Source organism: Crocodylus siamensis, chromosome 3 (genome assembly GCF_052110815.1).
Source record: "Crocodylus siamensis isolate JL-2025a chromosome 3, ASM5211081v1, whole genome shotgun sequence".
Taxonomy (NCBI): domain Eukaryota; kingdom Metazoa; phylum Chordata; order Crocodylia; family Crocodylidae; genus Crocodylus; species Crocodylus siamensis.
Genome location: NC_143397.1, coordinates 49671487 through 49684258, shown reverse-complemented (window position 1 = coordinate 49684258; position 12772 = coordinate 49671487). Strand labels below are relative to the sequence as shown.

At 37.2% G+C, this 12772-nt stretch overlaps 1 protein-coding gene across 7 annotated transcripts in view; it reads right to left on the bottom strand.

The window, feature by feature from the left end:
* Window positions 1-12772, bottom strand: part of CAST (calpastatin) — an 89851-nt gene that overhangs the window by 58545 nt on the left and 18534 nt on the right. For 5 of the 7 annotated variants that reach the window (XM_090038309.1, XM_090038308.1, XM_090038312.1 and 2 more), the window contains exon 3: window positions 7648-7719. In XM_090038309.1, coding sequence (XP_089894435.1) covers window positions 7648-7719 — 72 coding nt within the window. Of the gene's footprint in view, window positions 1-2057; window positions 2655-7647; window positions 7720-12772 lie in introns of those variants that run through there. The other 2 variants (XM_090038313.1, XM_090038314.1) reach the window with 1 other exon arrangement.

Genomic DNA, 12772 nt, shown 5'->3' with positions numbered 1-12772 from the left:
TGCCCACCCTGCAAGGGAAGGTTTGCAGGAGAGGTGCAAAGCATCCTGGGATGCTTGGGGACTGTGAATTTACCTGAATCTAGAGGGGATCTGGGACAGAAGTTCAAGAAACAAATTTAATCTAATTCAGTTAAGTCTGATACTTCATCCATCCAGGTTTATCTTAAACTGGTTTGGGCCATTTTGAAAGCAGTTTATTTGCACTGAGCTTCTGTTACATTACAGATTTGAACCAGTTTCCAATACTTATACTGGTTTATGTGTAATTTATTTCCCTAGCCTACAAAAGACAACTAGTACTACATGAGATGCACCCTTTCCATATTACTGAAAAGAAACCATCTACTTTAGGTATAAAACAAACTAACCAATGCACGTTTGTTTAAAAAACGTTCATGCACTTCAGCTACCAGCAACACCTAACTCCCTTATTTTTTTCCTATTTGTTACACATTTGACAGTAGGTTTGTTTAAGGTCATTTCCCACATCCCATCCATTAGACTCCAGTCCTGCAATTTATTTCCATGAGGATGGACCTCTGAACCCACATACAGCATGGCACTGAGATCTTAGCCAGCTTCCCTTTTTATTTCAGGACAGGAAAAGGAGAGAGGAGAGAAGCAACAACCAGCAAAAGAAAACCATTTATTAAAATTGGATAAATGTGACAAGGCCATAAAATTGGCAGGGAATCTAACTGGCAAACACTGATACTGGAGACTACTTTCAACACACCGCACCTTTGCCTAAATTTCAAATTGACTGTGTCCTATTAAACTTGCAAGTCTATAGCACTTAATATGTGCCAATACAACCTAAACAAACATGAACTTCACTAAAGGCTTATATGCAATTCAAATCACACTCTGGCTAGAAGAGGTACATAGACATTGTGCTGGTCCTCTATTCAGGAAAGAATTTTAGTGTAAGTGTATATTCAATTACTTCTTTTTCCTTCTACATATTATAGCACCACAGTATACAAAGTTGTGTAATTTCAATTTATAAAGCAAAATTTTATTTAAAAGAAAGGAACAGTAGCCAATATTTTTATAATAGTCATATTTTTTCACACAAATGTGGTAAGGAAAGAAACAAACCCTCAAACAATATTACTGAATAAAAGCCCAGTAAAATTTACCCTTGAAAGCCTGTTCCAGAAGCTCTGCTATATAAGGTCTGTTTTTATTCTTTCCAAGGAGGAAAAAAAAGAGAGGATAATAAAGGTACTGACAACCCTAACATGAGGCAAGAGATTATCTTCTTAGTTCATTCTGTGTATTTTTAGCTCTGACCCAAGCAAAGAAACCTGTGATAATGGCTCAAATGTTTTAAAATTATTATACTGAATATTTTCATATAAAATATTAAAGTATAAACCTTTACAATATATTTAATTGTATTACTACAAAAACAGTGATAAAAACAAGGAGTATTATTATATTTCTTCTGTAAATATTTGATCTTTTAGCATGTATTATTTACATTCAGCACACTTGTAGTTGGTATGGATAGCTATATTTAAGCATGCTGGAACAAAGTTTATACAAATTACCCCACCCCTAACCATGCAACATTTAACACTTAAAAGGACTATGCTAAATTCTGCATTCACATGCACAGATGTCTGAAGCAGAAGCTTGCTCCAATGACCCAGGACATTAGTAAAATATCTTGTCCTCACAACTTTGGGATTTTGCTAATTTCTCATGAACTGACAATTCTGTAATGCCCCACCCCACAACTCACAAGGCAAACATTTGGAAACGCATATAAAGCACAAACTGTTTTCCTACCCAGAAAGATTTCCCCTCTCATATTTGATTATTAAACATGTTAAAACAGTTTTAGAAATGATTCACTGTACATGTACAGCCAGTTTCTGAAATGCTTCAGCTCAGATAAAAGGAACATGTCAGAAGCCTGTGAAGTCAGCAGCTAATGTTACTATAATTCAGAGAACTGCTGGGAAAGAAGCAGTAAGAAACTCTAGAACATTATTAGCCTAAAGCACAGGCTGCAAGAAAGAAAAAGCAAGTCAGAAAACAGTACTCACTTCGTACAGTCAGACTATACACTTCCAGCAAGATCCTTGTGATAAGGCTGTTTTTGTTTCAGCTGAAACGTCTTTGGTTTCAGTTTTAATAAAGTCCTGGCCAACTCCTCTTCACTTGATGATGACACAGCTAGTCCCAACTGCACATGGGAATATTCTCCACCCAGGAAAACCTCTGTTGCTCCACCTCTGGGTTTTCTGGGGTTTTTTAGCATACAATTAAGTGTCCCTGCATAAAGACTTCCTACAGCTAGAGTATCTAATCTAGAGCATAATCAGAAAATGCTGTCGGTAGAAATATGTATGCTTTTGTGCCTCTGGCTTTTTACCATGAGTGACAATAGACAAACCTCACCTTTGATTTTTCTATGACATTACTGAAGGTAGTCAAGAGATGCAACTTGAACCCACAATATTATGTGGATTATACAGGTTTAGTTAACAACGTACAATAAATACTTGGTAATGCAGAGACAGTTTACTTTACCCTCAATTATCCTCCCTCTTTCCTTAAGCTGTTCCTCTTTCCTCACTTCTACCCACAATACCTAACTGAACTACACAACACAAACAATTCCTCCAGTCAGCTCGATTGTTATTGAGCTAGTGGCAGAGAATAAGACACATTCACCCTGTGAAGCACTGCCCTCAGCGGTGCTGTTTACGGATCTTACTCTTAGCAGTTTATAAAGCATTCCTCACTATCCCCTTGAGCAACGGCTAATAAATCAGCAGTCTAGCCCCACCTGCTGCTGAAGTAGCAGCATGAAAAATCCTGACTGCAGGATCCAGAATAGTTGCCAATACACTTTATACATACGTTTTAATAAAAATATTTGTTACTACTATCGTGGATAGGCAAGGAGGCAGGGACTAAAAGTCTTTAAATTATTCCCGTGGCAGCAGAATTCAGAAGATAAGTTAATCACAGATACGAAAATAGGGGAAAGTTAAAGATGGTCCTTTGGGCAGCAAAGGAAAAAAGAAGGATGAGGCAATGCTTACTCTAGATATATGAATAGGTAGCTCAGAAGTCGGAAGAGAATCACAGGAAAATGATTTGCTATGTGAATATGCAGCAATCCAAAAACAAATCATACAATCATTATGCAAAACTTCACATGCTCAAGTCTCTCAGACAAAACACAAGTATCAGAATATCATTTAACAGGCATCCAGTTAAGCATAATAGACATCAGCTCAGACTATGAAATGTATTTAGTAACATATATTAATTTGATATAATAGATACTATTAGATCATTTGAATAATAGATACTACCAAATAGCAATTTGGTCGCTTTAAAAGATGCCTTCAAAAGGATAGGATAAGGATGCCAAAAGTAAAAGTTATTATACCAGTTGTAAGGAAGGCAAGCTGCAGGGTGATGTGTAGGGGGAAAAAAGCAGAGGGGCCAGGCAGCAGGGGGAAGCCAGGTGACAGGCCGCTTGACCTACCTGCCCCCTGCTGCTGCTTGCCCCACTAAAGTGGTGGATGACTTTGTTAGAAATATTATTAAAAATGTATAGTAAATAGAGTGTTGTTAGAACCACACAGCTGGCATTTCGTGCCTGGTGGTGGGGGGGGAGAAACTACCAAGGGCTCTTTGTGTTAAGGTATCACTCCCTTTTCTTCTGGCAAATTTACTATCTCTTTGTTACACTAAAGCACATACTCCTTAGCTTTCTCATGCAGATAAGAGAAATTGCAATTTTTAATGATCGTGTCCTTGGGAAAGAGTGGGTTTAAACTTTTGGTAACCTGGAGAGCTTTTCTGAGCATGCGTAATTAGCTAATGCATATATGCCTATCCGCCCCGCATACTTAAGTAGTTAATTATAATGCACATGGGACGTATGAAGCGACATGTTTACATATATGTTTGTATGAACCGGAAATAAGTTGTAAGAGTTCCTGTTTCTGCACACGTGCCCAGGAGAGAGGGGATAAAAGCCAGCTGAAAGTTTTCCTCACGGGCAGAGTGTGGTCTTTTGTCTTCACTCTGACCCTATTTGCAAATATATCCTTTGTGTTACTAACAATGTGTGCCTGAAGGATTATTATTCATGAGCCTCCAAAGAAACAAACCGTGATTTTTATATAAACTTAAAAAAAAAAAATGAGATTCCAGACATGGAAAACGATAACAAATTTATCAATTTTTCATGTCTAGAATCTAATTATAGGGAGGTCATCTTAAATTTAGAGTCGTCTTGGATTCAGGTAAATATGGTAATACATTTACACCACAAATCTAAATCACTTCCAGAACTTCTCAGATGCCAAGAGTTTAAAATTGTGATTCACCTGGGTATTCTCTCCCCTGACAATTTCTGTCCATATAAAAATGTACTGCAAATTATAAACTGAATAGGTAATGACTCAACATAATAGTGAATATAATATGAAAACAACCAGAAAAACATTTCCTGATTGTATGAACCATATTCAGCAAAAGCTTCAGTTTTTCTTTCTCATTTTTCCGAATCTGCCACAGAATTTTCAGTCAGGTGCACAGGAACTATGGGCCATAAAATATTCTGATCCAGGTGATCACTGAGTAAACAGGAATTGCTAGCAGGACGCTGAGTAACTCAGTCTTTCAGGTTGACATAGAAAAAAAAGTAGGAAAGCAGAAGCACTAATGCTGTCTTTGGCCTCAGGAAAACAGCTCTGAATTTCTTCACATCTGGAAAACTGCAGCATTATTCAATACCAGGTGCTGGAAGATTTCCACAAACTCATAAGACTGCCTTACTGAATTGTGATATTTCTAAAAAAGAATACACTTTAAGATTATTTTAAATTATCCTTCTGTGATGGTCTAAAATTGAATCAAGTTTTCTAACTTCCCTCTGCAAGCATGAAGGCTAGTAACTCACCCACTTTCTTAAAAAATGGAAGACCAGATCCTTAATATGTATATTGATATATATCTATAGATATCCTTAAGAAAAATATCTGATGAAACTAACAGAAAAACTGCAGGAGGCAGCAACAATTAAGTTATCTTCACAATACTCTCACTGCGTTTCCATGCATAGTGTTAAGAGACTGGCGTGAAAGACATTTAATTTTCATAAAAGAAAGCTCAACTTCTGCAGTAACTGACCAACCACATCCCACTCCAAGACTGTCTGTTATCCACTAGTGACAAGCAGATTTTAAGTCCTGAATAAGAGGTATTTCCATAAACTATAAATAGCTTATTCTTACACCATGTGAAAAATATACCTGACCTAATTACTTTTGCTGTACTAAACTGAAATACAGCCCCTTCACTGGATTTACTCAAAGTTTAAAAAAGGTACATGCGTTTGAAATGAGTGCATTTTTCTTTCAAAGCCCATATCCAGTATGAACCACAGCTATCACCATGTACATCTGACTAATTAAAAATAATTAACTCCATTAACATAAACTAATCCAACCTATAAAGGAAAAAATATTTTTAAAGTTATTAATATATTTTGAAAGTTTGAGGGGAAAAGTCTTGAAATTAAGCAACAGGATATACATAAGATAACAATTATACAAAAATATGATGCAACATGAATGCAAAAAATACACACCCATTTATTTAAAAGCTCATCTACTTGATGGATATGTTTATTCTAAGCAAACAAGAATGTATTTATACTTACCACTGTATCTACCATTACCCAAAAAACTCTGATAAGCATATTGAGTACCAACAGTTACAAATTACTTCAAAGAAGCTGTTGTGTATGCAGCACTTTTGAAAAATCAGAAAGGTATCTGTGCAGCAATGGAGGGAAAAAAACTTGGCATTTCTCTACACCAGAAGCTGGACAAAATCAACGTTCTACAGCTCAGTCCAACAAGGAACTGAAGGAGGGATCCATACCACAAATACTATGTATACAAAATGACAATGAGGACCAAGACACCCTCTCCAACCAGTATCAGAGACCACCTCAGTGGGAACATCTACACGTGTATTTATGCCGGATTAAATTTACTGCGCAGTAAGTAGGTATAGGCTGGTGTCTACACACACATGCATTACAGCGCATTAGTGCGGTGTGTGGACTGACTTGGTCCACACACAGCGTTATTGCGCAGTAAGGCATCTACACATGTTAATATGCAGTAACTAACCAGGAGTAAATTTGATACCTGCACGTGGAGATGCCACCCTGTATGTTTAGTTTAAAAAGGGCAATAACACTCTCTGGGTTTAGTATTTTCTTACATTTAAGGACTTAGTTTAGAACCCAAGTTAACATTGTTTAGCTACTTATTAGCTCCAGGGTAACTGTAAATCGAATGAAATAATGAGATGATTCAAGCAATCTAACTGAAAATTCTAAATTCTGGAAATACTCAGGATAGAGAATGTACATGTTTGCATAGGCTGCTTGAACACACTGTAATTACAGCGTGTTGGAGCAGATTTGATTAATCAAGTCTACTGGAGTATGGCAATTACCATACTCCAGCAGCCTCCCACATCTCATGTATCAGAGTCCCCATGCTTCAAGAGCGGTGGGGGTGCTTCAACTGAAGCTTAACGAACGAACATTAGTTCAAGCACCCACACTGCCATTCTGAAGCACAGGGACGCTGATACATGAGACGCTGAGCCACTCTAATTAAAGCGCCACCCACCTACCCCCAAAGCACATGTAAAAGTTCCCTTAAAGTTCAAACAAGAAATAGAGAAAGGGTAGTACGGTTATTCTGGGGAAGGAAAAAGCAAGGTGGATTGGAAACAAGGAAGGAAATCTACTTATTAATCCAGACTCAGGTCTAAAGCACCTTCTAAACAGTGAGGCAATCCAAATCTCTGAGTGTTCTTGAAATACCTAAGTGCATAGCAGATACCAAACAAATCAGTCAAAACAGCAGCACTTCTTCCTCCTGCTCTATCATACAATATGGTTAAGTAAAATCTACATGAGATTTGCACCAAAAGGTGCAGAAACAGGGATAAATGATAGCCTGCTGGGCCTTTAAGCTTCAGGGAGGCAACAAAGTATTAGAGTAATGGATTTCTCTAGTAAGAAACCAAAGATATAAGGAATGAAGAATAATGAGAAGACAGTGAGAATGGGTACTGGCTTCTAACTATTAATACTATTCCTGGACAAACCCATAGGGTTTTTCCACATCATGGAGTACAGAACTGTAGGATACTTGAATTACCAGGATGCCAGCTGGGCACCAAGCACAGGCAAACACAAATAAAGGAGGTGCCTAAAATAGTACTAATAGTCCTATGTATAGGGTTTTTTTGTTATTTTAAACAATTTTCTTCCTCTTGTGTTCGTACCTATTTAGTGTTCATAAACTCTTGCCCTTCACAGTTGTTGCAAAGCCAGGATTTAGTTCTTTTGGGTTTTCTGGCATGGCTGTCCCTTGAAACCTTTGGTTGCTGTTCTTTGAGTTCCCTCCATCTGTCCATACCATTTCTGACATTAGTTAAAAATGAATATAATATTCCATGTGTGGTTGCATCACAACTATAGGGAGAGGATATATAATACTTTTGCTCATTTATCCTCTATGTGTATTGATCCCCAGCTGCACAGTTTAAGTGAATAATTTCCATAAGTTTGCACTTTACCTTAGTGGTGGCAGCAGCTCCACTTTTCTGTGTTTTAGGTGTCTGACTGACACTAGCACTGGCTGGTTTCTTCTGTGAAATAAAAACAAAAATATATAAGAAAGGGACAGGACAGAATGAATACATCAGAAATATAAAAAGTAAAAACTATTAAAATTACTGCATTAAAAATTATCAGATTATCTGATGTTCTGTCTAGCATACTATTTCATGAAAGATACCAACATTCATTTATATTTCATATCTGTTTTCCAAGTCACCAGGAGCAGTTTTCCCCTTTATAATGTCAGTAACTAAGACACCTCAAAAAATTATTTCACATCATTTCACTGCAAGAAGAGCAAGTCAATGCAGGCTGAAATCATATGCATGCCTGCATAAATAATGTATGAATCTCTAAAAAAAATTTTTTATAATAAATATGGTAGTTTTGATTAATTGTTAAACCAACTGTAATCATTTATTGGTTGACAGGCTAGGAATTGTAAATGCTAAAAATTCAAGAAAAAAAAATCAAGGGCTTGATTTTTAAATTAAAAAGATATACAATGCAAACTTTAAAAATATGTTATTCATTTTTAACTGGCATTAGGCATATGCCCTAGTCCCATCACATGCTACTTGAATTGGTCCACAGAAACATTACTGAAGAAAATCACCTCTATAAACAGACACACTTAAAAAACATCCAAGACTAAGTATCAAGGCAGACAAGTCGAATGGTTTCTGTATATAAGCATCCCACAGCAGAGTGGGAAAAAATACACAAGTTAAGCAGAGAAGCAGTCCATAAAATTACAGAAAGTCAGAATTAATGGTAAACAAATGTATTTGAAGAGAACACAAACATAGTGCTATGTGACTAATTTTATGCCAAAATGACTCCACTTAAAGAGATACATGACAATAAAAAATGGTACTTTTGTTTTTAATGACAAGACGAACATCACATCTACCTGCTCTGCTATCAGTAGAGTTGTGCTGGTATACACATAAATCAGTCTAATGATGAAAATCAGATTCAGAGAAAACTAGGGAAAAAGAAATCAATGATAGACATGAAATGAAAAAAAAAGTTGGATTTGCGGATGGGGAGAGACTGAAAAGACCTAATCGCTCTCTCTAGTAAGCAGATGCCCAAGATTTGGGAATCCTGTCCTAAACACAGAGAAACCTACTCAATGCTATTTCAGAATCTCAGTAAACAAACGATTATACAAAATCCAGAAATACTAATATTCCAGCATTCATACCAGACATAAGGGACTCTGATGCGTTAGTCTCTTCAAATAGAAACACAAGTTCTCTTTCATAAAAGTAACTGCCACATGCTTCTCCTCTGACTTCAGCTCTTAGACACAATACAAAAGGAAAGAATTTTGCTCCTAATAAGAAAATAAAATTACAAAGACTAAACCAACTCTCTATACTTAGTCAGCTTAGTCAAAGCATATGGGTAAAGGTGATGCACATCCCAACAGTACATATGCTGACATGAATATTCATCACATTTTTGTCAGACTTCTCAGCATACTGAGAAAAAATGAAATCTGAATTAAGCCATAGTATTATATACCAAAAACCAAGGGAACACCCCCACATGCAGAGGCATGCACTTTCAATGTCACAAATAGCAGTGGCACAAATTTGTGCTGCTGCTTTGTGCCCCATCGCACGCCCCTGCACACGCACTTCGGTGCACAGCAAATTGTGCTCGGAGGGGTGTGGGCAGCAGGGGTGCAGACCCGGGAGCAAGGAATCTGGCCAGCATTGCTCTGGATGGCCAACCCTCTGCGTGTTCCAGCACACACTATGGACACATGTGCCATGCTGCTTTCTTTCCATGGAGGTTTTTGCAGCACAATGCACATTTTCACATTCTGGGCTTGCAGTTTGTGGCACCACAAAGTGGTTTGCAGCTCCACAAACCATGCGTTTCTGCACATATGGATGAACCCCAAGAGTGCTGCTAGTATAACAAGACTTGAACATTTGATCATTCCCTTTTGCTCTTTCCTCCTTATATCCGTCATTCGATAGGATTAAAAGGACAGTATTTTCTATAGTCAGGTGAAGGAGTTACAAATTTCTTCTGCATGAAAGTCTAGTAATTTACATCTGGCACATAGTAAAACTGGGACACAGTGGCAGAGCAGTTAAGGCAGGGGTGGCCAACCTGTAGAATGGGTGCCACAAGTGGCACAGGCAGCCTCTATGCGTGGCACATTGCAGATCAGAGAGGAGACAAACAATACTACAGCAGATAGGGCAGGAAGCAGAAAGCAAAACAGGAAATTGGGCAGGGAGCACACAGCTGGAAGTAGAACAGCACATCAGGCACAAGAAGGCGATTGGAGTGGTACTTGTAGAGGGTACAGAAATGATTAAATCAAGGCTTCCTGACCAGTGATTAAAATCAAATCCACCCTGGCCTAAACAGGATGGCAATTAATTTACTGAAAGGCATGTAGCTGGCTTATACTTTTACTTTGGGTCTCTTCAGAATCAAAACAATACAAAATGTAAGCTGTTTTAATCAAGTGTACTATCCTAAGATTAGCATAACTTTGATATCTTATTGCAGTGTTAAAAGAATATAGCTTCTGCACATTTCATCCCAGCTTCTCTCTAGACATTGGGTCAGGTCATGATCCAGACGCCTGGAACTGAACTGTCAGTACTTCAAGGTTGTTCAAATCATGGATTTTGGTCTGAATTCGGTATCTACCCCTTAATGTTTGAAGGTGGGCAAATTAACAACATTGCTGTTCTATGTTCACTGCAGGGGTGATTACCTCCAATAATACTCCTACCTAAACTTTGCCTTAGAATGTCTGCAATAACTCCAAGTAATATTTCAACTCTAGCCTTTATGCAAAGAGAGACATCTTCTCAGTCTGCCAAGTTCTGAAACCTTACAGATTTTGGCCAAATTGTGGGCCTCTAACCTTTCAGCATCTGTTGAAAGATCAGACATTATTTTCCTGTTTGAGCCAATGACATGAGGAATGAGCATTCTGATGATTATTTCTCTGAAAGGCCATATATAAAAATACCTTATAGGTTAATAACATTACCTAAATAGCATGTTTTTATAACTGCCTGATCTTTTCATGTATTTATTTTTTTAAAGGCTGTGTGAAACTGAATTAACAGTGTAAATCTCCTAACACCATAATATCCCATTAATAGTAGAAAAAGACTATTAAGAAAACTAAACTTCAAGCCTTAGATTAAGCAACTATTAAGGCAAATACTGATTGTAGATTTATATAGCATAGTTGGGCCTTGTCAGACATTCACTCGCCTGGGAGAGTGAATGTCTGTACATGCCGTGGTTACTCTCAGAAGAAAACAATTCTCTCTAGCATCTTTCACCCCTCTCACCCTGAGTGTCACTTACTGGGCTCTGCTGCTCCAGCAGGTAGCAGAACATGCACACTTCATAAACCCTACACTGTGCTGCCAGGGTAACACAGACTGACCATGGGCATTCTGGGTCAGCTAACAGATCTGTTCTATGTACTGCTGACATGTCAGCAGGCAGACTAAGGGAGCCTGCAGGGCACACTAAGATGTGTGCACAGCTCCCACTCCCCACTCCCCCATCCCCAGCTACACAGCATCAGCATTGCAAGCTCTCAAGCTCTTCACTCTTCAGAGCTTCAGCATTCAAATGTCCATACATCCAGCTTGCATAAGTTTTTCTTCCAGGAGAACAAACCTAGGAGAATTCTCCCAGATTATCTGAATGTATGTATGCAACCTGTTCTGTACCTATAAGGACAATAAAATAATACAACCTAGACATTTTTATATGCATCATACAAAGGCACTTAAAAATAAAAAAGTGCAAAATCTCATATAGGTAGTCTTTTCTCAATGGACTACTTCCATTTGCAAACTAAACAAGTTAAGTCCTTATGCAATGCCGTATTGGGCATCCTAAGTAGCTGTTGCCAACCCTCATATGTTTGTTTAAGCCTGTTTTCTTGGACCTACAGGAAATCTGATGTTGCTCTTGGAAAAGAGAATTGATGCCCTAAGTACTGGTGTTAAGAAGCTTTTGAAGTTAAGATTTACCAGAATAAACATCTTTGAAGAAAAGTCACTTTAAAAAAAAACAAGTATCCTTAGAATCCTTTCAAGAAAAAGACCAGGTGTTTCCTTATTTTTATTCTGATACCATAATTTAGTTTAGTTATTTAAAAAATTAGAACCAGATAGTCACTTAAATTGTTTAAAAACATAATCCTTGATTTTCAAATTAAGAACCAAATTACTATACACAATGACCCCACTCTTAGCAGGGACCTCTGACCTCCAGTGAAACACAGTTTTGTGCTCCCTTTGATATTTTTGCTTGGTACTTAGATAGCATAGTGATGGAGAGATTAAATGTTGTTGCTGTGTCAAAATTTGTGATGTTCCATTTTATAGAATAACATTTCTTTTCTAAAAGATGCACAGTTAATTATACCATGCAAGGCAAAACAAACTTATGTGAATCAATGCCTTACATAGGAGTGTCTGAGCAAAAATTCTATACCCAAATATTAACCATTCACAAAGTCATATTTTCCAATTTGTCATGAATTATACCTATTAAAACAGGACACTATTACAACCCTGGTACTCTTAAAAGTCATTCTACAGTTAACTTTTTAATTTCATTTAAACTGATTTATGGTTTGGGGGTTAGTTTTTAATACTTTTCTTACAAACTGGATCAAGATTAGAATTACCATTCTGATATTAGTGTTCCAACCTCTAGGCATAAAGCACACATGACCTAACATTTGACCGCCGTTCTTTCATTTCTATTGAATCCCTGCTACAGTAACAAAGAACGAAATTCCTATTCCAGTTCCACCCTTCTAATCATAACATTTTTTCTCTGAAAGATAATTCTCTATTGAAGCAAGTCAGAAAATTTTAAAGAGTTCCCCATATGAATACTGTTGGTTTAAAACTATTCTAATTCTGATATATTATGCTGGTTTTATTCTACCCTACATTTTAAGATCAGTCATTCAGTGTTGTCAAAACTAAAATACAAATTGATTTAATCAAAGGATTAAGAAAACATACTTGTGACTGCACCAATATTTTGACTGAATACATA